At 50.5% G+C, this 25,221-nt stretch overlaps 2 protein-coding genes across 2 annotated transcripts; one reads left to right on the forward strand and one right to left on the reverse strand.

The window, feature by feature from the left end:
- The first annotated feature begins 17,033 nt into the window (after window positions 1-17,033).
- LOC3290954 (calcium-activated chloride channel regulator 1) lies at window positions 17,034-22,790 on the forward strand. Its single transcript, XM_560062.5, has 2 exons — window positions 17,034-19,092; window positions 19,169-22,790. Exons 1-2 carry the CDS (start codon window positions 17,061-17,063, stop codon window positions 20,908-20,910), a joined length of 3,774 nt encoding a protein of 1,257 aa, XP_560062.5. The 5' UTR covers window positions 17,034-17,060; the 3' UTR covers window positions 20,911-22,790.
- On the reverse strand, window positions 22,669-25,164 carry LOC1270875 (myoneurin). The gene is made up of 2 exons (XM_309612.5): window positions 24,933-25,164; window positions 22,669-24,868 (listed from the first exon to the last, which is right to left on the reverse strand). Exons 1-2 carry the CDS (start codon window positions 24,948-24,950, stop codon window positions 23,066-23,068), a joined length of 1,821 nt encoding a protein of 606 aa, XP_309612.5. The 5' UTR covers window positions 24,951-25,164; the 3' UTR covers window positions 22,669-23,065.
- Between the last annotated feature and the right edge of the window lie 57 nt (window positions 25,165-25,221).

Raw genomic sequence — 25,221 nt, forward strand, 5'->3', positions numbered from 1 at the left:
ATCGAATGTTCTCTGCGGAGTGGTGATTGTTAGGTAAGCGAGGACCGTACCAGTCGAGTAAATCCATTGTGAAGTATTTTCAACTCATAATCCGCTCTCATACAAGTTCTATTTGTGCCTTTCGGGCATCGATTTGATCCATCATTCAATACCTTCGATTCTTTTCCTTATTTTGCCCAAAGCGCCCCATTCAGTGCGTTGTTACGGAAAAATGAGCTAATCCGATCCGATGCTCTACCTGCCTGCCTTTATGTCTCTTTGCACAACATGAGGAATATAACAAAAAACCGTTCCAAACTGCATACCTTATCCATCAATCATACTCGCACGGTGAGCGAACATTGGCATTGGTTTGCCGGGTTTTTTTTTAAATCGGATCACCCAAAAACAGGGAAATGAAAAACGAAATAAAATCCCTTGCCTTTGCTCTCACTTTCCCATAACATACGAGCTAGACTTAGTAATGATGCGTATCAGTTCGTCGTACGTTGCCTTCCGCGACACCTCCCTTGGACACTGATGCAACACTGATGGAAAATCCTTTCCTTATCACCCGGCGGCTATTTAAAGGAAATCCACCGTAAAAGAACTACTTTCTCGTGTGTGTGCGTCCGGGCGATCGTAAAGGTAGACCTTCCGACCAACGACGATCGAAGAGGATTTGGACATCCTGATGCTGCCGTTGAAGGGGCCAGTCCTACGGCGGGTGTGCCTGACGGATGGATGGCTAGAATGCTTATCGGACAGCCACAACCAAAACCACCGCACACACATAACGCAGCACACAAACTGGACAGAAAGAAAGCCGACGGTAACGGGGCCCATTTTCCAGCGTGCCTTGCGTACCTCGAAATGAGAAACCGCCCTAACCGAAAAGACGAAGGAAGTTCTTTACGACTGTGGGCTGAACCTTAATTTAACCTGACCATACCTGCCCCATTCCACTGCGGCACGAGACCCTGGCGCACAGCACCACCACCACCAAGAGCAACAAAAAAACATAAATATTAGATTAGCCGCGTGTAAATATGAGAAATTAAATTGAATTTCCTGTGTGAAACGATGGCCTGGTCCGTCACTGGGCCGACCGCGCTTTCGTTCCGCTCCAAATCTATGCCACGGTTCCAAGGCGATGGCGAACTGACCCGATGGGACCGTAGAAAGGAGTTCCTTCTACGAATAGCCGCGCGGTTTCGGCAAAGATTAGCCGTCAGAGGTAGTACCTAAGCAAATAGGGCAGGCTTAGCCAGGCTTTTAAAAGACGCTACAGCCTATACTATGGGGAAGCCTTGCAGTGGTAGCGCTACCGCGCCCGAAAAGCGCTATTTATGCAAAACGGTGACAATCCACTGGCCACGAGCAACGCAAAGACAACCCCATTAACCTTTTTTTTGGTGGGTAACGAGGGAGGGAGACGCACAGGCACAGGGTCACTTTGACACGGGACTAATGCGCCACTCATCTGCCTGCACACACAAAAGGGATCGCAAGCAATCGCGGATTCGACGATGGTGTAACATTTTAATTACGTAGCCGTTTTACACGCAAATGCTGACCCAAGTACGGTGTATGTGTGTGTGTGTGTGTTGACATAAATCAACCGGAGGTTGGGGTCGATGGGTTCGGGAGGACAATTTGTCATAACACGACGGTTACAAATGTCGGCGCGTTGACGCCGGATGGACGGTTAGAGGGGCTCGTTTTGTTAGGAATGCTTTTCTTAATTCTTTTTGGGACAATATTGTTTATCTCTCGTATGGTGAGAATTGTAATCTTTTCTCTGTTTTAAGTGTGAGCTTTGCTTGAACATTAATAGCACTGGTTTCAAGCCGAATCTTATCTAGAACCGGACCGTTTGGTGCATGACATCGCGAGGAGCCAACTCCTTCGCTTTATCAGTTGTTCTACTCCCGAAAGGGTTATTCTTTCTTCTCACGCTACCGAGCTGTCTTCAGGGCCGTTTCCGCTACGGCACATAAATCACAGGATCTTATTAGCCGGCATCAGTTTCCGTTCAAACCCAGGACCGGGATTCCCATCGGGCCTGAGTGCTGAGTTGAGTTTTTTTTTGTTTAATATTAAAAACGATAATTCATTAAAAGTCGTCCGCTTCCTAGTTGGTAATATGAGATTTTTTTCATTGTTCTTTATGCTTGCCCGTGGTCCATTATGCCTTTCGGGCCGTTTTCTTCGGTGTGTTGTGCCCGGGAGCGAATCGCTGGCTATTGCTGGCCTACCTTAAGTTACCCTTGCAGGTATGCTGCATCATCTTGGCGTGTGTTTGGAAGACGAACAGGTACGAACAGACGATTTAGCTGCATCTCTTTACACGCTTGCTCAAGGCACGGATAAAATAAAACGAAAACGGATCAAACAGGGGCCACCATTGGGGTTGAAAATGGGCCTGTTTACTGTTCTGCCGGGAACCTGATCGTTTCGTGTTTTTGTCCCTGTCGGCTCGGCGTGACTTGAGCTGGCCGATTCGAACCGTCGTCTTCCAACTGCCCTTCCGTGTTTCTTGACGGAATAGAACGCGTTTTATGTGGCTTCACTACACAAACGTCGACGTGAGCATATGGTCGATCCCGCACTTGACAGCTAGCGAAGACGGTAAGGTAAGGTGTCGTGTTTATGAATATGAAAAGCCACGGTCCAGCCCGTGGGCCGATCCGTCGAGCGATTTGATGAAATTGGGCTTCTATGCTTTCATCGACAGTTGGTCACTGCGCCAGATTGTGCGCACTTGCGCTGGTTAGAATTTCTTGAGGTTAAACAGTTTACCCATCGTGGAGTGATCGCCCCGCTGTACGATATCGGAGTAGGCAAGTGCTGCAATCTTATGAAACTTGAAACTACCGTTTTTTCTACTTTACTTTACTTTACCAACGGCACAAAAAAGAAGCTTCAACAGGGCAAACCACGGCAAAACGCTCCATCCGGCCAACCGGACATCACATCTGCCAACTGTTATGTCGAGCGCAATCATAGCCAGCGCCCGGACAGCATAATCATGCCACGCGATCTCTTCCAAAGTTTTGCAGGCTCCCATGAGGAAACGCATATGTGAACACAGACACACGTACAGAAGGAGTTCGGGTCGTGAAACCACTAATTAGAATACATGTCCCATGGGCCACGATGAGGAGAATGTTTACTTTTATGATTAGACTTTACTTTTTATGAGCTCCGACTGGATGTGTTTTCACTCACTTGCCAGTCAGACGTTGGAGAAGACTACATTCCCGAGGAGACGACTGCAAACCTACAATAAAATGGAAAAAGGGGTGAACACGAAAGTTGAGAGGAAAAAAATAGAGCTCGTCTCCCGTCAGAATTGCCCCGGACCGATGGTGCTAATGGTCAAATAAAAAAGCTCACTTAACGATTCCACCCCAGAATTCGTGCTCGAAGAACCACGGCCAGATAAAACATCCCCCCGTTTACCACCAATCTCTGCCACACACACACACACACACACACTGGATGTACCAAATCAACTTCATAATAAAAACATATTCACTGCTCAACACGACAACAAACAGTTCAGCATCCACAGAGCATCCTTGCCTCCTAGAGCGCCAAAAAAAAACCGGGCGACAGACAAACGCAAAGACAAACATGGTCATAAAATGGGATTAAAGCAGAGAATCATGATGTCGTCCCGCTTGCCGCTTGGGGGCAAGGAACGCAAAGAAGTGTAGAACAAACTAGGAAAGCACCCCAAAACCGTTCCAACCATCATAAACGTACGACAACGGGCCAGAGCAAATCTTCCTCCACGTCCACGTTCGGCTTTGTCGTTGCAGGCTGCCCAATACGCCCTGTAGAGAAAGCCGTCCACTTGTCCCGGTGTACACAGGTCGCAAGTACCGACCGAGGACGAAACTGACAAAAGAATTCATAGCAATGCTTTAATTGAATTAATTAACGTTAAAATGCTATATTTACACACTCCGGTTCGGGCGGTGCGGGACCTGGGAGTCGTTTGAGAACTCCTCAACTTTCACGGAACTCTGCCACCTGCAACTAGGAGCAAAAGGGGGGGGTATCGTGTCCTCTGGCGTTCGCCAACCATCGGAGAAAAATCCATCGCAGCTAAACGAAGCACAATGGATTGCCCCATTGGAGCGGACTGAGGACTGAGCAACGGAGCGAACTGTTAAAACTGAAAACTTTTCCACACCGTCACCTTTAAATGACAGCCTTCCTTCCTGCAGATGTACTGAATTCGCAGCAGCAGAACCGGCAGTACCCCCTCCGATCGTGTACCGTACCACTAGCAAATATCCCGGCCGGAATACCAATCAATTTCCCTGAACACTTCGAAATTGCACTCAGCATCAGACATCGCCACCGGTACGATGGTGGAATTTTAAAACTTGACCTCCCGGCTCCACCGAACGATTCAAGTGAGACATTTCTAATGCAGCTTTTGTACACGGTTCCACGGTGCTCTGGGTGCTTTCGAATGCACTGGGCGGCGTTTGCTCTTTCGGGTGGGAAAACGGTCGAAAAACAGCACTCCCGACGTGACCGGACTTGCTTACCACGGACACTCTGGCCTGGGCGGTGCGAGTCCCCGCCTCTTGCCGGAGCGGAAGTTTATTGCGATTGTTCAGTCCGGGAATGTTCTAACACACATTCGCCGGCCCAATGGGTTGTGTGGACAGAAACGTTGCCCATCAGTTCACCTACGGGGGGCCACATCCCTTGCCGATGGGAATCGACGCTGTTAACAGTCGTCATCGTTATTCCCCCCGCAGCGCAGTGGTTGGAAATATCTCAATAAATGTAAAATGGAATATTGCAATCTGTTCGCTTACCGCAAGTCTTGAAAAAGCGTAAGATCAATGTAGGTATCTACGAGCAAAATGTCATCGACAGAGCTATAGAATCTTTGGTTCTGGACACGCCTGGATGGAAATGGTACCGATGACGGGTCAAACCCAACGTCAACGAGCGGAACCTTTTTGACATTTCGGAGTCCTCGCACCGCTCAATTGCATCGATCAAATCAGAACAAAAACCGGGTCATACTACCAGTGCACCCAAAACGCACCTCGTCTCTGCCGACCGATTTTAAGCCTAGCGTAATGGAATGACAATATTTCACCCCTTCCCCGATATACATTATAACGCCATCATCGCACATCGCTGCATGGAAAATATTTGCTCTCGATTGATTCGATTGCGCTCGGGCGCATAAATCACCGAGAATTCTGACGAAGAACACTTCTCGGTTATCCACTGTTGTCGATCCGTCCCGCTTTCCCACCCGCTTTGAACGAAGGGGGATGTTGATCGGGCAGATTTATCGAGCCTTCGGTTTGTCGGTGCCGGGCGGAAACCAGGCGACAATCGATGGCAGGGCATTTATTTTAGTGTGGATCAATTTCGATAAAAGCCGCAGAACAGAACCCTCTCTCGCACTCTTTTGCACAACACTGTCCACAACTGTCAATCACAGACCACAGAGTGTTCGAGAGGGCTTTATGCGCGGGAGTGGGCTGCAGTGCAGGGCAAATAAACAATAAATTGGAAACATGCCGCGCGGACGGGAAGCGATGGAACAGAAACTCATAGCTCAGTGTTCCGCTGCTTGATGCCACTAGTGACACTAGACTAACTAGCTGCGGTAATTTACGGTATCGATAATGACTGCGACGCTTCCCGCCACACCGTGTCGCGCGAAACGGCGTGTAAAGTATGGGAAAAGGGAGTGCGCTTGAGCGCGCGAAAGTTGATGACAAGTTTTCGCATTCTCACCCGTTCCGCCGTTTTCGCGAAAGCGCATTGGTTGGATTTGTTTTTCCTTCGATACGCTGTGTGTTGGTGCACCGCAGCATCACTGCAAGCAGTGCTGCAGTGTCCCCGAGGCACCCACCCCACACTTCCTTCCGCGCACTGTGGTGAATTGGAAATGATGATGCAAATTTTCTTTGCTCTCGTTCGTACCTCGCAGCACTGCAGCTCTGCAATAAGAAGTGCTTTGGGAATGCCCGGACCTCTTCCTCATCCTCCCTCTCTCCCTCATCTCTTTAGCGGTAACGCTTCCCACACAGGAGGACGCTAATGTTCTTGCAAGGCGCACGGCACGGCGCAAACAGCGTAATGATTCTGGTGCTTTCTTGGGAAATTGATTTTGCTGCGCTATGGCAAGGTTCCGTTTATTTTTGCCATCCCATCTCCACCCTGCCGACCTTTCTTCCGCTTCCGACACTCGATGATTGTGCATGGCTGAGACCGGTCAGCGGACGATAGGCGCGCGCGCGTAAAAATGCCACTCTCCGCCTAGGGTGACGACGATTATCGTCGCCCGTCTAGGATTAGCCCTTGAAATGCGGCACCAAAGGACAGCAACGTGAGTCGTGCCGGGTGGAACGAACTTTTCCCGGGTGCAATACCTGTGCTAGTGGCGGGTGGGGGACGCGTTTGCATAGTGTGATCCCACACTTGGCGCCCGCCGATAGGCGTCCAGTCAACCGGCAAGTGACCTTTTTCGCAAACATTCTCCCGGCAAATAGCGACGCTGCACAACGGCGTAATAAGCATACACCTTGGGAGGAAACGAACGAACAAAGCTACACCAAATGCAATCAGCCACAATCCAACTAACTGAACACCACGGCACGGACATGCAAACAGCGCATCAGGCTTGCCCGGGTTGCGGTGGCATCACCGTCCCTTTCGCAACGGTGTGCTGTGCTGGAGTAAAACCCTGTATATATAGAAACAAAATAGCCAAGAGAAGAAACAGAAGTACAGCCAAAAAGAGAAAATAGCAGCGAAGCGCACCTTCAAGTGCAATCTCAGGCGCATCGCAAAGGCGGGAAGATCCGATGCCTGTCCTCGGCTATAAAGTCGACCGATTGAAAGTCGTGCTACACCCCCCGAAGGCACACAGCGCCACGCACGCTCGCCACGAAAATGGCGTCGGTTGGAGCGTAAAATCACGGTGGGATATCTTTTAAAATTCAGAAAGCATGTTTCACCCGGGGCCAAATCGAGATTGCGATTTCCGACGAGCGACGATCCGCGCCGCATTCTAACCCGGTTCCTTCCCGCTTTCTGTGTCCCCTTGTATGTGAGGGGGGGGTTTCGCACGATGCCGAGACACACACTTGTTTCAATACTTGCGCAGCTTATTTCAATATCGCGTATCAGCGAGCGGCTTCAAGGGAGCGACATTTTCTTGAGCAAAAAAAAGGGCAAAGTCGAAGGTACATTTTGCTGATGATGCGCTGGTGGCATCTCGAAAAAGCTAGCTGCGGGGGTGGGCTGGATGTTTGCCCAACCTGACGGGAAGTTCCCACAGTGCCCCCACCATTGTTATGTCCTTCTTTTCCCGCACTTGTTTGTGTGTATGTGTGTGTTTCTTGTTTATTGTTATTCATCTTCTAAGTCCCAACGGTCGGAACTTTGCCATTCTTGCGGTTTGCCCGGAAAATGCTATCGCCTGACGGACGTCGATTGGAGTTTTTCGTGCTGTTCACCTGATGGTTGTGTTCTAAGCGATCGTTCCTTCCTTTTTGTTTCGTCCTGCCTGTCAGCCTCCGAGCCCGTCGCTTGTTTGTTTACATGTGTGGGATTTTAGGTTTATTTTTGGGGTGGTGAAGCAATGCTAATAACATTTTCTCTTTTCTTTTCATTTCAGGTGAGGCGCAAACGTTTCTACAACAACAATAACAACAAAGCTAACAAATAACCTTAGCAACAGGTTTGAGATCCTGCGGCAATGTTGATTGATAAGATAGAAATGCATCCTTTTTTCGATAAAATTTGATCCACTTACATCGCTTCCTGGCCTCCAGCACCCGAATTTTATCATTTTATGGGACATTCCTTGTGCGTATGTGTGTGTGTGTGTGTGTGTGTGTTTCTGGTCTTGGTCATCTCACTGCCTTTGAGCCTTTTAATGGTTGCTCACATTACGGCATTAAACAGAGGGAAAAAAAACAAACCAACGGGAGATCAATTCCCGTACGCAGCGGCAATGGCTGCTGCAATATGTGGAGAGTTTATTATCAGGCCCGCGTGCCCGAAGCGCTCTCCGGCCGGCAGTATATTACGGGGTAGTCCACTGTCCACTTTCCGGCGGCAATAACATAAAAGCTAACATACGACCTAATTTAACGAGCTTTTCCCCCTCCCACTCTGGGGTTGCTGTTGTTTTTTGTGTCGTTCTTTACTTTTTCGCTCTTTACGCTGCGTGACACAGCGGGACGTGGTGCGCGAAAAATGAACAAATATTCCTCCCCGCGTGCAAAAACAAAAAAACAACAGACTACAACCTCCCCCCTTCGAAACGCCGGAAACATGCCCGCAAAACTTGCACTATAATGCCTGCGGAAAGATTATAACTCATAATCCACAGCCCCGCATTCGCGAGATGAACAACAAACAGACGCGAAATAAAGAAGAGTCGCCAGCCAGCCAGCAGGACACACGGCAGCATAAACATGCCGAAACAGCAGCAGCAGCATCGTCGTACGTACCCATCGGCCAGGCAATTGGCTTATGGGTGGCGTTTGTCGCTTATGGCCAAACGCCAGAATAAATAAAGCACAAATTCCCCTCCTTCCGCTGCACGATGCTCATCCAGACGACATTATTTGGCCAGTTGAGCCATTGTGCAGTGCAAACGCTGGAAAGCTTCATTCCCGTTTTTTTTTTTTTTTTTTTTTTGGTTTCGGAGACACTTTATGGCTTTCCCTCCCACCGCTCTCCCCCTCAATACCGTGGCAAAGATCACCCGGTTAGTGGATGTTTGTGGTTTACTTCGCGATTGAAAGCTACGGTTTTGGTTGTGTTTTTATTCCCTGGATAAGAGCGTCCCGTATTTTGTGCAGTATCGCACCGCGGGCACACTTGCTTAAGCCGGTCACGCAAAAGACGTTGCCGCTGTGCAAGATGAATAGTATCGCACTAATTGCATTGGCACGGTACAAACCCGCCAAACTCCGCTACAGCAGCAGCCCGACCGAAAAAGAAGCTGCTGTTGTTGCACAAAAGGTGAAATTCTTGCTGTCGTCGTCGTCGTCGTCGTCGTCGTCATCCTCCTTCTCCTTGAAATCGTGCCAGACCCACACGGAAAAGGGCAGCGAAGGGAAGTTCGCAACCGCAGCAGCGCGCACGTTGATCAGCTCCGTAAGTTTTCGCTTGTCAGTGGCGATGCCCGCCGACCCGTTTCGCGAGAGCACGTCGGATCGTGATGATGCCGATGGCCCCGGGAAGATGTCTCGGCGAGCAAGTAAGAAAAAAAAAAGAACAGTTAAGAACGCGCGTTTGAAGGAAGCTGCTGGTACGCGGGCCCCGAAACCGATCTGCTCCGCGGGCGCAATAAACAACTGAAATAATAATAATTGTCGTGATTTGAAGTCACGTTCTGCCGTACATTAGCATGTTTCGTTTCCGAACGAAACCTGTTCCTCCGCCCTCCGTGGCTTCGATGTTGGTGTTGATTCCGGGCGTCGTGACCTCTTGGAGGCTCTCATGGCGGCGAGAGAGAGACAGAGACCGTATGCCGAGTGCTGGACGGACGGAGGGGATGGTAGTTTTAATTAAATTTAAAAGAAAACTAAACGAATCGACCCACACCGACCGACCGCGAGCACTTAACGCACATGTACCCTCACCCTGCTTCATGGCACTCGTCTCCCTAAACCTATCAAACTTGCCCCCCAAAGAAAGCGAGGGGAAGACGATAGATAAATGTACCAGCGTCGTTTTTTTTTCGGTTAAATTTATTTCATTCGCACCCAACATTGGTACCTCCCCGTCACGAAACGGACGGAAAACTTCAAACTGACCGTTCGCTGTCAAGTCGCTGCCACTAATGGACGCGAGAGGCAGAAACGATGAGACTGTTTTTAAAAAGATATTGTGCGTGATCTGTTTCTTTCCGCCTGTCCTGTCCCTCCGAAGGGCTCTTTACCATTGCGATAAGACACCCCCAGGAGGCATTCGTGAGGAGAAGGTGGCCAGCACCCTTCACGACCTTCGCTCGAAAATAAAATCCCATCGAGTCCACGAGATTGCTCTCGCTGCAGGCCACGAACGACCGACGCAAAAGCTCGTAGGCAGGCACACGGGCCCCGCCGGGTAGCACCGAAATGCGCGGGATCGAGAACGCGAACCCCAAGATTACCCGGCAATATTGCGCTTTAATGGTTCGTAATCTAACTTTAAATGCTGCCGCGGCCAGCGTTTCGGTTTCACGAGGGGGGACGAAACATTCCATTCTAGACGATTTCGTCCAGGCTAGGGAATTTGCTTGTCAGACCCCACGGTTTCGATTTGCTCCCTCGGTGGCATCACTACTCGAGCTTACTCCACGAGAAATGAACTTGAGCACTTTGGAGGAGAATCTCTTGGGGGATAAAAGCAAAAAGCAAAAAAAGAATGCTGAAACACCGGATGTGTAAACAAAATTTACGAACCAATCCCAGCGTGCAAAGCACGTGCCGGCGACGGTCTCACGGGATATAGCGAACCTCGTCTTTCCCGGCCGCCGACCGTTCGGCTGAAATGACCGCAAAGCGCGCGAACTTAATGTATCAATTCGGTGCTGGGAAAGAGCCGAAGCGTCACCTTAGCGTCGATAAAACTGTCAATTACACGTGATTTTATTTCACCCAACCTAAGGCGCTGGAACAGGTGGAATGCGGCGTCGCGGTGCGTGTTTGTCTTCCGATCGAAGATGATGACTTTACGAGCTTCCCGGCAAGCCGGCTTTGAGATGGGAAAAGCGACGAATTGTGTTTTAACGACCGTTTGCCCAAATTAGAGGTTGTTCGAACGAAAATCACCCAGCGGGCTCAAATGGGAGTGTAGCGCTTGCTTTCTTCTTCTGCCGTGCAAAGACGATATAAATTAAAGTTTGTTAAAGTGTGCACAGCATCACGGTTCACGGTGTTGGAGTCGTTCCACCGTTTGGGGCGCGATCAACTCGGTTCGCTTGGCAGAACGAAGCTATAACGCGCCATCATAGCAGCACTTTCACATCAGCTTCTCGCGAGCTTTCGTGCTAATCAGGTGCAAAGTGCATGCGACTGTGCGCGGCTGTGAAAACATGCGAAAGTTCTCCGTACGGCTCCGCTCCAGGGGCAGGTGCAGCGTAGCTAGCGCGATTCTGAGACTCGCTCCGTAAATTTGCATGTTTTGTTTTTTCTTCGCACGCACATCAAACCCGTGCCGAGAAGGCGCTTCTTGTCCCAAGTCGGGCGGAAAGTTTTAGATACGCTTCCTTCGAAACACAACCAAGCGCTGTAAAACAAAACGAATCTCGCGCCTGTACGCCGAGCGACCGCACCTTGCCGTATAATTTAGTGTGTGAAGTTTTTAACGAGTTTTTAAAAGCCCACTCATTCGACCGATGGGAAGAGTGAAGGGAATGTGGGCTCGGTAAGGACGGTTTCATTTTTTTTTTCCAGACCGGTCCAACTCAAACATTTGCTCGAAGTCTAACTATCTTACCTCTAGTATGCCATTACTGGCGCTGGCAATTCCGTGAACCAGATCTCACCGACATACCGGGATTTTCCGAACGATGACTCGCACAATTCATGCCAGCCGACAAATCAGGACCCCGATGAATCAAACCATTATTCGTCCCCAATTGCCTACACATTGAACCTTGATGGAAGAATATCCTTGTCGCATTCCATCTAATTAGAATTGTTTTGCGAATACGGGGATACCGAACAAATAGTTCCGCAGAAATCCATTTATCTTCGGCCGATATATTGGCAACGATTTTGTTTCCAATTAGCCGCTGATTGGTGGCTGACCAGCGCGCTACCGGAGTTTTTTTTCTGTGCCTTTTGTCTTTACAATTTCCTGATACCAGCAATCGATCGGCCCGGGGCAGCGAAGGCTCTAAAGGAGTTTCCGCGAATCCGGTGCCGTTTTTTTCAAGGATTTGCACACAGGACTGTAGTTTTGGTTGGCTGCCACCGAACCGAAAATGAAAGTTTGCAGCCAACCAAAATTCCCGCGAGTTAAAACCAGGGGGGGAAAACAAGAACAGCAAAAAATGCTCCCCGCGCTCCAACACAACGGTGAGCGCCGAATCATGATGTGTTGTATCATCCCTTAGGCATCCCGGAATCCCACCACGGCAAGAATTCCGAATGGTGATTGTAGTTTTGTGCCCCAAACAACACTCTCCTTGGGCGAGAGTTTCGCGGCCCAAACGTGTGCTAATTGACTGAGCTTTCGCTTTAGCACGGCCGTTCGTCGGCGAAGATGCATTCCGATTTGCACCGCTACGGCTGATGCATTCTGGGAAAGGGCTGCTGCATGAGCAATAGAACTGCTGGGGAAACGACTACCTGGAGTATTTACGTGAAATGCTTAAGGCACCGAAGGTGGGTGAGATAACTTCATCCATTACTGTGCGGTTGCTAATGCTCATGATCCAAATAGGAAGATAGATGGTTACCCATATTGCAATCAATAGTCTAAACTAATGCAATTTCGTAAAAAAAATATTCTCACACAGCTAGTAGATTAATTTTCTAACATTTCTTCCCGACAACAAAAAATCATCCATAAATCCCAGCACAAAAAAGCGCACCCATCTACAAAGCAATAATTGTGTTTGAGTTGCGGGTAAGAGAGGGGACCGAAAGCACCGAAAGAAAAGATAAATATTTGTAAACAGCTGTCCCCGAAAGATTGCATTTAAGAAAGAGATGAAAAAAAAGATCAAACCTTTCTTTTGTCGGTGCCGGACCGTTTCCTCTGTTGGTTTGGACCGGACCGTTGTGGGATGAGGTTTGTCTACCTGTCGTCCCTGCTGGATCGTCCGTAAAATCGATCAACCGAGCGAAGAAAAGCGTAAAACCGATCAACCTTCTAATAGGTGAGGCACATCCGGCTAGGACGAATCGTAGCAGCGCGCCCAAAACATGGGAAACAAAACAAATCATCAAACAATCAGTCGAAGGAAAGCCAACTTTTCACTTTCAACCTGCACTCTATGTGGGTGAAAGAGGTTGCGTATGGGTGTGTGTGTGTTTGAGATTTTTCCTCTTTGTCTAGCATCATGTTACACAAACCGAGCGCAATACAAAAACGACCCAAGCGGACCGAAATTCGATAATACTTCGATCGTGTAGCGTTACCATTATTTGCGTGCTTGAAGAAAAATGTCACCGTGTTCCGTGTGGGTAAAAGCTGTGAATTGGTCGAGCTTACCCGTACTTCTGCCACATAAGTCGGCAGATCGTCGCAACGGTGAATCGATTCGCGGCAACGAAAGCGTGAGAAAATCCGTGGTCCCGGCGCGGCATCTTCAGCCCAGCGGCGCGGCCACAAGCACGTTCTCGGGTGCCCGTTCGACTTGGCGAAGGGAGCACCACAGTGCCTAGAGTGGCTAAAGCGCAAGTAGTGCTCTCCAGTTTGCCATTTGGCCGTGTCTTTTTTGTTGTTGTTTTTTGTATCGGAATTGCTGATCGATCGATCGTGGTTTGTTGCAGCACCGGTTCGTCGATCGTTCCGTGTGTAGGTTTTGTTTCATATTTTATTTCTCGCACGGTGGAATTATGTTTAAATACTTCGGCTACCATACCTCACCACGAGGGCACTCGAATGCGTCTTCCACCGCCTGCTCCTCCATTGCCACGGAGTTGCCTCTGCGGGAGCAAGTTTTTATAACGCTTTTCTGTTCGCGTCTTCGATTCTCCCATTCGATGACCATCTGGCGGTGGTTGGAATTCCGCTCGCAACCGCCGCGCTACCGCTCTCTACCCAACCCCTTTTGTATAATCACCTCCATCGTCTCACCATCTTGCGCGAGAGCCGTCTGCCTAATCATTCATTGATTGAATCTCGGTTCATTCGCCCGATCTGCCATGCATTTACGCCACCGTACGCCGTACTCCCGGGTACGGCATTTTGTAATCAACCGGTGACGGTAGTGGCCCTGGCTCTTCTTACCCGCTCACCAGTGGAGCTGCGCTTGATTGAATTTTGCTCAATTTGCATTATGTTCCACCGACCCACCACCCTGTTCGCCCACCGGACGCGTGTTACATCGCGCGCGCGTTCACCGCGATGGCATTTGTTTTGGTGCTGCTGCTGCTGCTCCTGCCCTACCAGAACCGCACCGCAAACAGCTCTCGCAAGCCCCATTACAATTCGAATTGGATTTGATTTTTTTTTCTCTCTCTCTCTCTCTAGTCATACTCAACTCGTTCGGTTGGAAGCTTCCTTTCGAAGGGACAAAATGGTATACAAATAGAAAAGAAGGGAAGAAACGCAAAGACAAAAATCATCATAAACCACACAAACGTACCCTTGCTGCCTCCCCCAAAAGCACGCACAATTGCCACGGAGGTTCTGAAAGCTTGTTTTTCCTCCCTTCGTTTACCATCGGTTTGTTTGCTACCTTTTGCGGCACGTCTTGCGCGTACGGCTGCTGGTGCTGCTGCTGCGTTTATTAATTTTGTTTTTGTTTTTCTACGTGTCTGCCCTTTTTGTGGCCCCACTCGAAAGTTCAAGCACGGTTTACATCGATTTGGGTTCTATCGTGGGCCCAGTGTGCACCCTGACTTTTGGAATCAAAGCGCTTTGAGCGTTAACTCAAACAGACCCATCTTCTTGTGTTTGTGTGTTGCGCGCGCGCTCCCGCGCATATCAACACAAAACATCAACAGGTGGTCAAGAGAGGAACCTCTGCAACCTTTCAGTAAAGAGGGACCCTTTTTTGTTATTTTTTTCATGTTTCTTCCCATGTCCCATGATCGGGAGGTTTTTTTTTTATTTTGTATTTGTTGAATTAAACGAGATGGAACGAATAGGTAGAAAGTAGGAGGCATAAGTCAATCTGGGTCCTAGCTGCTTTACATTCTCAAGGGCCACGTTTCGGCGGGCCCGTTGTCATCTTCGATGCCGGAGACAGGCATTGCTAATGGAGTGGAAGGGAAATTTACTTTCCCCACGATGCACTATCCCTCTATTCCACTCTCCACCAACGACAAGTAAAGCATCCCACTGAAAGGATTGTCTTTTTTTCCTTCCACCATCTAAACGCCTTCAGTTTGCCTCCGGGTAACAGTTGGCCTATTCCAAATCGGCTGAAATATAATAAATTCCCCCACAACACCGCCCAGCCTCACGGTTGGTTTTTCCTCTCCTCGCCGTTTTTTTTTTGCGCAAAACCGCTTAGCCAGCGATCGTACTCAAGCGCCAGAAGTGACAGAGTCGCAGTGCTTGAGAAGCCCGCGCTGGGAAACTGTCTCGTTTGCGGTGGTTACACCGGCCCCAAAAGCTCGCCACCGCAACCGAGCCGCGTGCAGGCTCTCCCGCTTATTTATCTCCCGCCTGACAGCGACTTCGTGAGTGCGGGCTTTAGCGCGGGCAAGCCGAAACAAGTTTTGCGCCATCGAGCGCTTCTTCGCTTCACCGGGCCAGCGAATGATGAATGCCCTTTTCAATTTAAAAGGCAATCCTCGCGCGCTAGAGTCGCAAAGATGGTCGGGGGGGTTTTTACCATTGCGCTGCGCGTTTGGGAAAGGAGGGCAGGGTGCAAACGGTCGGTATTGTCGGTGGTAACGATCGCGAGACTAAAATCAGGACTTAGAAAGGTCGCACGCCATTAGACGGGGGACTCCTTTGCACTGGGTGACTATGGCAGATGCTGCTGCTGCTGCTGCTGCCGCTGTTCCTACGACGGCTGTCAATTTGTCTCCGGAGGCAAACGTTGTCCGCGGAAGATTACAGCCTTGCATGGGTAATGGCAGCGCTCTAGCGCTATCGAGGGAAGGTAGATGGGAAACGAATTTGTTGCAATCGTGCCAGCAAGGGCAGCTGCATCCGCTCGGCATCACGTTTGCAGATGCAACTCGTTCGCGTACGAGATCACTGGCAGCGCCGTATCGGGCAGCGGATCCCATAATCACGGTTTCGTCGGCTGCAAACAAAACATTCGAAACAAACAACAACAACAAAAAAAACAAACTCGAGCGCAAAGAGAAACAAAGGTAAATTTAATGCACATTAAGACCGCGTGCCACCTGGAGCGGGGCGTAACGAAAGATTCATGCAAACATGCGCCGTGTCCCGGACCGTTCGAAGCCGCCAGGAGCAGATGAGTCCGTGTGAGACCAAGTGCGAAACACCAGCCGGAAAAAGGAAAGGCACAACCGCCGCGAAAGGCTTGTCAAAAGGCACACACAAAAAGCTCCAAAGCGGGCCACCTGTCGCTCATCGAAGGTTTATTTGAGCTCCCAGGGTGTGTGTGTGTGTGCAGTGGGAGGGCAGTGCATGAATAATTAAGATTTCAGATACCCTTACGCAAGAGTCACGCACACACGCATCTCGAGACCGTAGGCCGCCAGAATCCGATCCTGACCCCACGCGTGTTTTGCGTAGCTTTAGAGACGATCACGGCCCGATCGATGGCCCACGATGGCTCGAAAAAGGCCGGCCTCACTTTCCATTCCGGTCAAACGGTGTCGGTGCGCGGCGTGCAGTGAAGATGTGTCATCGACTAATGGTGCGACCATTAGCGAAGCATTCCATCCGCCCGGGGCCGTGCCGTGCTTCATGTTGTACTCATCCAATCGATCATGGACTTTTTTGTTGTTGTTGCTTTCACACAGCACAGATGATGATGATGATGATGATCGGCCCAAACGAAAGTGAAAAAGCGACGAATTCATGTCCATTTCGGTGTGGGGAAGGTCATTATGAAATGTTCGCACAATTACCATTGCCCAACGCTGCTTCTAGCGCTGCTGGGGAGTGAGATGCATGGGACCGACGCGGCTGGTCAAATGTCGGTCATCAAACATGGGCCCGATCGTAGGCACGTTTGGCCTCGAGCGACGGTTTGTGAGCTAGGCCTTTGCAGAGTGGGAAGGGATTTCAACGACCGTTTGAAGACGAACGGATGATCGACCCACGTTGTAATTGAGGACAGATTTCTAGCTTTAAAAAATCACACACACACATACATACACACATACACACACACAATTTGTTTGTTGGTCACATTCTTCATCACATTGAAGGCTAAAAACCCATTCCCATTGCTTACCTTATCGTTGCAGATTATGCTTACTTCCGCATCGCAGTACCTCTTCAACGCACTCGACAGTCGGGTGTACTTCGGCGAGGTGTCGGTTATACTGCCGAACCACTGGCCGCAGTCGTGCATCCCGTACAACCAGACGCGCACCTCCGCGAGCGGCGAGACGGCGGACGTCACGATCCGGCCGCACACCAAGGCCGAACCGTCGATCTGGACGCAGCAGTACGCAGGGTGCGGCGAGTCGGGCGAACAGATCTACATCGATCCGGAGATACTGGGCCGGGAGACGATCTGGCGCGAGTTTATCCGCGAGTGGGCCAAGTACCGGTACGGCGTGTTCGACGAGATCGGGTACGATCGCGATCCGGTCTATCCGCGCTGCTACATCAACGACGAGCATCGGGTCAAGCTGACCGGCTGCTCGGACGCGCCGGTCAACGACGAGGGTCTGTGCGGCAGCCCGGCCTCGCCCGGTCCGGTGCCGTACAACATTAGCCGCGTGCTGGATCCGAACGCGCGCACCAGCATCATGTTCGCGGCCGAGTCGAAAAGCGTCACCATGTTCTGCGACGAGGGCACGCACAACCGGTACGCACCGACCAAGCACAACCAGATGTGCGATCGGCGCAGCACGTACGACGTCATACTGAAGCATTCGGACTTTGCGCCCCAAAACCAGATGGAGTTTAACCCGTCGGTTATTATCAACACCGTGCCCAAGTTTAGCTACAAGTCGCGCAAGCTGACCCGCTACGTCATCGTGATCGGGCAGACGTTCGTGATGCGCGAGCGGGAAACGTGGAGCTTCCTGCGACGCGCCATCCGGAAGTGGATCGTGTACGATCTGCCCGCGACCAAGACCGAGATCGGCATTGCGCTCGCGAACGATACGGCCACGTACGACATGCTGCCGATCACGTCGCTGCAGATTGAGAAGAACAAGGACCGCATCGCGTCCTTCATCCCGTACACCTCGAGCGACCTGAACCGTCCGACCTGCCTAAGCTGCGGCATCTCGGACGCGATCCACATGCTGAACGAGCAGACGCGCCACCACGGGCCGGCCAACTCGATCATACTGGTGATCGCGCCCGGCATGGACATCGAGCACGAGTCGCTCGCCCGTTCGGCGCGCGCATCCAAGATACGGATCGCCACCATCAACTACCCGATCGTGGAGCCGCGCCGCCCGCTGGATCCGCTGGCGCACGAGACGGGCGGCAGCGCCTACTCCGTGTTCGAGTGTCGCGACAATTCGGAGAAATCGCTCGTCACCACGTACTTCGAGCTGTCGAACGCACTGTACAACATCGGCAAGCTGTACTACGAGGGCAACCGGAACGAGTTCCCGGTCGAGATCTTCCGCCGCGTGCTGGTCGATTCGGTGGGCGAAACGAACTCGCAGCGGAGCAGCCGCACGGTCACTGGCAACTTTATGCTCGACCCGTTCATGGGCCCGCCGGCCGAGTTCTTCATCTACGTGCACAACTCGGAGAACCCGCTCGTATCGAACGTGCGGCTGACCAACCCGAACGGCATCGTCTACTCCTCGATGAGTGATGCGCGCGCCTCGGTGCGGCAGCTGTCGCTCCTGTCCACGATCAACGAGACCGGCATCTGGAACTACTCGATTGAGCGCTTCCAGGGCAATCCGCAGCCGCACTACGTGCAGGTGATCGCTACGCCCCGCTCCAGGTACGCGCCGGTCATAGCGGCACGGGCCTGGGTCCATCGCAGCAAGGCCGGCGGACCGATCGTGCTGTTCGCGGAGGTGAAGAAGGGCGATCTGCCGGTCGTGTCGGCACAGGTGGAGGTCACCGTAACCCGGCTGGAGCGCGTCTGCGAACGCTTCCGCGAACCGACCGTGCAGAGCGACGAACGATTCCTGCTGCTCGACACGGGTGCGGGCGATCCGGACATCACCAAGGGCGATGGCGTATACTCGCGCTACTTCAATGCGGACGAGTTCGGCGGCCCGGGCACGTACCAGCTGGAGGTGACGGTCAGCGATCGCGGCAACACGGCTTACACGCTAGCGGATGGTGCCAGTTACAGTAAGTGTTTCTTGCGCCTTTCTTCCTTGTTAGTTCACAATCAAGCTAAACAATGCTCTCTTCCTATCCACTATAGCCACAACGTCCAGCACGCAACCGGGACGTTGCTGCGGTAGTTCGGTGCCCATTCCCCAGAAGCAGTCGCTGGATTCGTTCGAGCGCATCCTGCCGCCGATGACGGTGTTCGTCAGCCAGGCGGATCTGATCAACGCGGCCAAGATCCCGGTCGGGCGCATCAGCGATCTCAGCGCGGACGTGGAGGGCATGAAGGTGCGCCTCAGCTGGACCTCGCCGGACATGGGCGGCAAGAATGTGGCCCGGTACGAGGTGAAGTATGCGACCACGATCAAGGACATTGTGGATAACTTCGACACAGCCGCCGTACTGTGGCACCATGACTCGCCGTTTACGTTTTCCATCGGCGAGGGCAGCGAGTTCACGATGAACATCACGCACGAGCCGCATCTATTCGGCCAGATCCTGTACTTTGCTGTGCGGCCGTACGCAACGCTCACCAAGGACGCCGAACCCGGACCGATCTCGAACTATGTGCGCGCGTTTGTGACGAAACCGAAGCCCACGACGCTCTTCCCACCGTCCAGCACGGGCGGCACGGAGAGCTACGACTCGATCTGGTCGTCCTACGACGGCATCGCAAAGAACGGAGGCGACGACAGCATGGACATCATACCGCGCATCGCCAAAAGCATGGACCTCGGGCCGGAGCTGCTGCTGCCCATCATTGCCGGCATCATACTGCTGTTCGCGCTCATCTTCATCTACTGCTGGTTCTGCGTGATCAAGAAGCGGCACGACACGCACGACGACGAGCAGAAGAAACCGATCAAGTCGTTCAAGAGCGACACGAAGCTCACCACGAGCCACAGCGTGATCGTGACGGCGGCTGGCAACGGTTCGTCGCCTTCCTCCAACTCGACCACATCGTCCTCGTCCTCGCCCAACCACCAAACCGCTAGCCACGGCGGGCAGACGACCCTTCCGCAGTCCAACTCGTACGATATGGGGCTGGGCGATCATCAGACCGTGGGCATCCCGACCATCTACAACATCGACGACGACGTGCTGCTGGCCAAGAAGCGGTACAGTGCCGTCATCAACATGGGCCCGACGCACCCGATGGAGCAGCAGCTGATCGAGGAGCTGAAGCAGCAGCAGCACATCATCGACACGCAGTCATTCATCATGCCGGGCCACGGTGGCCCCACCGCCAACGGAACGATCGGTCCGAACAACAACAACAACAACTGCAGCGTGAGCATCATTTCCACCACCTCGAACAACACGACGCTGACGCGCACGTACAACCCGAACGCGGGCACGATCATGGTCGGTGGCCGCACGCTCAGCCCGTACGAGTCCTGGTCCGCGTCGCAGCTGCTGCAGGAGCACGAGCAGCAGCACCAGCGGCGCCACAGCCCGACGCTCATCGACGATCTGATCGACAACAACGTGCAGCAGCCGTCGTACTACAATCCGGGCCAGCCAGGCCAGCAGCTTCACCCGCAGCACACCGCACACCTGATGGGACAGCCGGGCACGGATCAGATGTCGCTGCTGAACAACAACCATCTGAACGAGAACGGTTCGCCGCCGGTGCCACCGCTACCGATCTACACCACCAGCCCGAGCGTTGGTGTGAGTGGTGCGGCCATCGGCAATACGACCTCGTACGTGTACGGCCAGAGCCACGGTTCCTCGGTAAGCTCGGTGAACAGTGGTCTCGGCCCGATACCGAACGGTGGGTCGACGATCAGCGGCACGGACACGAAGAAGCGGCGCAACGTCACCATGGTGTAAGATGGCGTCAGTGTGGCCAATGGACCTCGTGGTTTAGCCGCTGCGCAACAGAGACTCTACGTTTTCCAAAGACTTCTGTTCCAACCGTGTTCCTGCTCATGTCTCCCTCGTACAACCCACCAATAGCGTTTGTGGCGGCGGCTAAACCCATGAAGACCACCTGCCATTTGAGGTCCAAAGCGGTGTCGGATGCGGATGCCCCTGCGCTTCGTACAGTGCGAACTAGTCAAACCAGATCATTGTCGGAGGATTTCGTTTTACGATTTTAACAAATTGTGTTTTTGTTCAGTTTTTAAACATTATTTTGTACACAGGCTAGGTTGTCGACCGGTGTCAGATTACTCTTACACGGTTGGCTAGCGTTCGATAAGTTTTAGATAAGTCCGATTTTAAGCTTTGGGGCTAAAGAAGAGATTGGAGAAGCATTTATAAAAAAAATCTTCCCTTCGTACTCGCTCGATCAATGACACTGACTCGAGGACAGGATTGTGTGCGGCAGTATTCTCGCAGGACTCATGCAAATCATGAGATGAGTTGTAGATAAATCAATACAGTGGCATTAGCAGATCTTTACTAGCCGTACGTATATGCGTGTAAGATTGTCAAGGATTGAAAACAGAACAAAGACGATGGTGGCGTGTTAGCGAATCCAAACACAGGGCCAGACACGGTAGAATACGGTAACGGAGAAGGGGGTACGCATTTGTTGGGGTATGACCAACGTCCTAGAGTAGTAAAATTTTGCTTGGCCCCAAACTTTGGCCCACACCTTTACGCCAAAGTGATCTATTGTAGACTATTTGGAGAGGCATTAAATGAGAAAAGAAATCTTAAGTCTGATGTGTGATGTGCTGTGCTGAGAGGGTCGAGACCCCGGTAGAGGCAGCAGAATTCAACTGGCCAGTACTACTGCTACACCTACTGTGTGCGAAAGAGTGTGTGAGTTTGCTTTTAATGCGATGTTGTTCTTTCTATAGGTTTGCAATGTAGAGATTACTGTATAAGGGACGGAACACGTGTAAGAGTCATACGCACAGGAAGGATGACGGTGTACATAGGATGGGAAGAGGAACGGGATGATGGATGCTATAAATGTATCATTACACGCTCTGTACATGGATCGACTTTTGGGACTAAGGCAAACTACCACTATAAATGGTGAAAGGAGCGATTGATAGCGCCCTTTGCCAAGCCAGGGATAAGGCATAACTGCATGTGAATGGATAAACTTTAAGTATCGCTAAGTGAGAGAGTGTCAAGATAACACTACATAACTTATCATAAGTACACGAAACCTGTTCTCTATGTGTGTATTTCTGATAGGCATGGATAGCAAACGACACAAAACCCGAACAGTAAAGCTTTTAAAACAGCCTTCACACTTCGGCGGCTGCTCGGAACTTCAAATAACGAATCGACCCCGAACTCCTTCACAACAGAGCAACACTGTTACACCACAAATGCTACAAACAAATGTTAAACTATGAAAGAATCTCTAGCATAACAGTAAATCTATCACCGTATAAATGTAAAGCTCACCATTTTTTTCAATCAAAAGATAGTGCCGTGGCACCGAGTTACTAACAACAGAAGAACGAGAAAAACACAGCGATACAGAAACAAAAACGAAACAAAAAGGTTATATAGGACAAAGGAACAACACACTTTGAAAGAAAAATCCCATTAGGCTTAAGTTATTTGGAGCATTTTCGAAAGCTGTATAAGATTTGCTAAAAAGGCAAAACAGACGGATCATTGTTTTCATTGTGTTTTCATAAGGGCATAATTTTATTTGATTTTGTACATAAATTATAGTGTCTGTTTTAAAAGAAACTAATAAAACCACTGACGAAATGTATCATTTTAAACAAAAAGTGAAACACGTTTTTCCTTTTACACTAATGTGAATGTTTGAAAAATGGACAGGAAATTGGTATAAAGAAACAATCTCCCTTAACATCGTATAACTAGCAATAACCCCTTTTTCCCTCTCGCTTTTGATTTCGAAGAACATTAACTAATTGATCTTCGATGATCGCAATCGTGTAGCTTCTACAGTTATTATCCATTATATCACCGACCACAGATTAATTAGATTTTTACTAGCGTTCATTTAGGTCTTTTCGCCGACACTTGCCGATACACTTGCAAATGATTAGTTGCAATCGATGAAGGCATAAATCGGCTCAACGCGTTGCACTACAAACTCTCCCGGAGCTTGATCGAACGGCTGATGATCCGATGCATAGTTGCTTAGCACATCCGGCAAGGACGTGTCGCTCGATGACTCGCCCATCCCCAGCATCACATCCGACCGTGTCTCGTCCAACGTGTCACTCAGCATTGACTCCGGCTGGTACTCGATCAAATCGTCCCAACTGTTCGTTTCTGTCTGCTCGATTACATTCAAGCTCTCTGGCAGCACGTGTCCCCTCTGCATATGCCGATTGTACCGCCCGAGTGTGCGAAACATTGCATTGCAAATTTCGCACACGTAAGGATACTCGCCCGTATGCGTCATCATGTGTTTCTGTAGCTGATTCGGATGCGCAAACGGTCGCTGGCACACGGTGCACTCGTGCATTACATCACTGTTCCTGTGCGTTTTTGCGTGGTTCCGTAGGGTGACGGTGGTTAGGAATTGTTTGCCACACACTTCACATTCGTACTTTTGTCCCGAGTGGCCTTCCAGATGGATGCGGAGTGTGCGGCGGCGCTTGAACCGTTTGCCGCAAACATGACACTCTACCTGCTTGTCGTTGCTGTGGGTAATTCGATGCAGTCGAAGCGCACGTTTCGATTTGCTCGCGTGACCACACACATCGCAAAAGATGGGTTCCAAATTGGGAGAGGGAAGGGGTTTTAATGCGGGAGGACGTTTTACCTTCGTTTCATGCTTGCGCTTGTGCATAGTCAGCGCCGATTCCGTGGACATGGTTTCGCCACAAATATCACAGCCAAGTGTTGCGAAGCGTTTGGACGTTTTGCTACCCACCAGTTCACAGTTTCGTCGATGTTTCTTTAGCTGAAGGCAGCTGGGAAACACCTGCTCGCAGTCTAGGCAGACCCATTCCAGCCGCCCGTCCACAACGCGGCGGCGAGCTTCGGTTTTTTGTGATCTTTTTCGATTCACGATCGTGTCGTTCGACTTTTCCTCTATCACAGCATCGAACCGTTGGGCATTGTTGATGTTTTCCACGTTTTCAAAATACTCGCTCAAGTTGGTTTCTTCACATATTTGGACATGATTAGATTCGTACGTTTCTTGCAACTCGGAACCGTATTCAGATGAGTGGTTTGATTCAACTCCTGTTTCCTGATTTATCGAATGTTCCGGCTCCCCATTTGTTTGGTCAGAAATGTCCGGTTGTTCTATCACAGCTATGTGTAACGTAATAGGAGATGTGTCCTCTACAGAAGGCGATAGTTTACAAGTGGTATCCAAATTTACAGCATCCCTTACCGCTTCCGACGCATCATATCCTGCGGAGGTTTGAACAATTTCGACGGAGTTTAACATGAGCTCCGATCGGATGTTATGATCGAACGGTTCATTCAGCTGCGCAGGCAGCAAGTCTCTTTTAGTGAATACCGGTTTCAAATAATTCGATACGACGTGTCGACCGGACAACAGTGTCGCCAAACGCTTCTGGCCCTCCTCGCAAACGGAACGAAATTTGCAAAATTCCTCCAGGAACCGGTTGCAGCTGCCACAGATGTTGGTGCACACGCTTGTCTCGTGTATTCCGGGTATTCGCAGATCGTTAATTATTTGCTGATGCACATCGGATATATGCATCATTTGAGTGTTTTCACATGCACAAAAGCGACACAATGGTAGAAGCAGTGGCAAAGGCGCACTGTACTCATAGTGGACGCTATTATTGTCCTTCAGCAGCAGATCGCCCACAGCTGATTCAATGATGTTATCGATGATATTAAACTCTAAATTGAGTTCCTGCAAAAGCAAAAGTCGTAGTCGTGAGGATAGCAACTAAATAAAGTGTATTGATTGAGCTTACCTCTTGGGAGCCATCCATCTTTCATTTAGAGCAGCGATGCAAATTCGAGGATGGTGGCAATTTAGCACTACATACCCAATGCTAGCAGATAAAAAACACTACAAACAAAGCAACTATTTGCGTGGAGCTGAAGCCTTTTTTAAGCAATAAGAGAAAAACTAAAACTAACTTTAGGGGACCAAGAGTGATTGTAGGCTGCGTTGAAAGCGATGTAAACAATGCTGTTTACAGCGAAGTATGTCAGCTGTGTGCTGTCATCAAAAAGCTTCGTTTAAAACTGTTTCGTTAA

Source organism: Anopheles gambiae, chromosome 2 (genome assembly GCF_943734735.2).
Source record: "Anopheles gambiae chromosome 2, idAnoGambNW_F1_1, whole genome shotgun sequence".
NCBI lineage: Eukaryota > Metazoa > Arthropoda > Insecta > Diptera > Culicidae > Anopheles > Anopheles gambiae.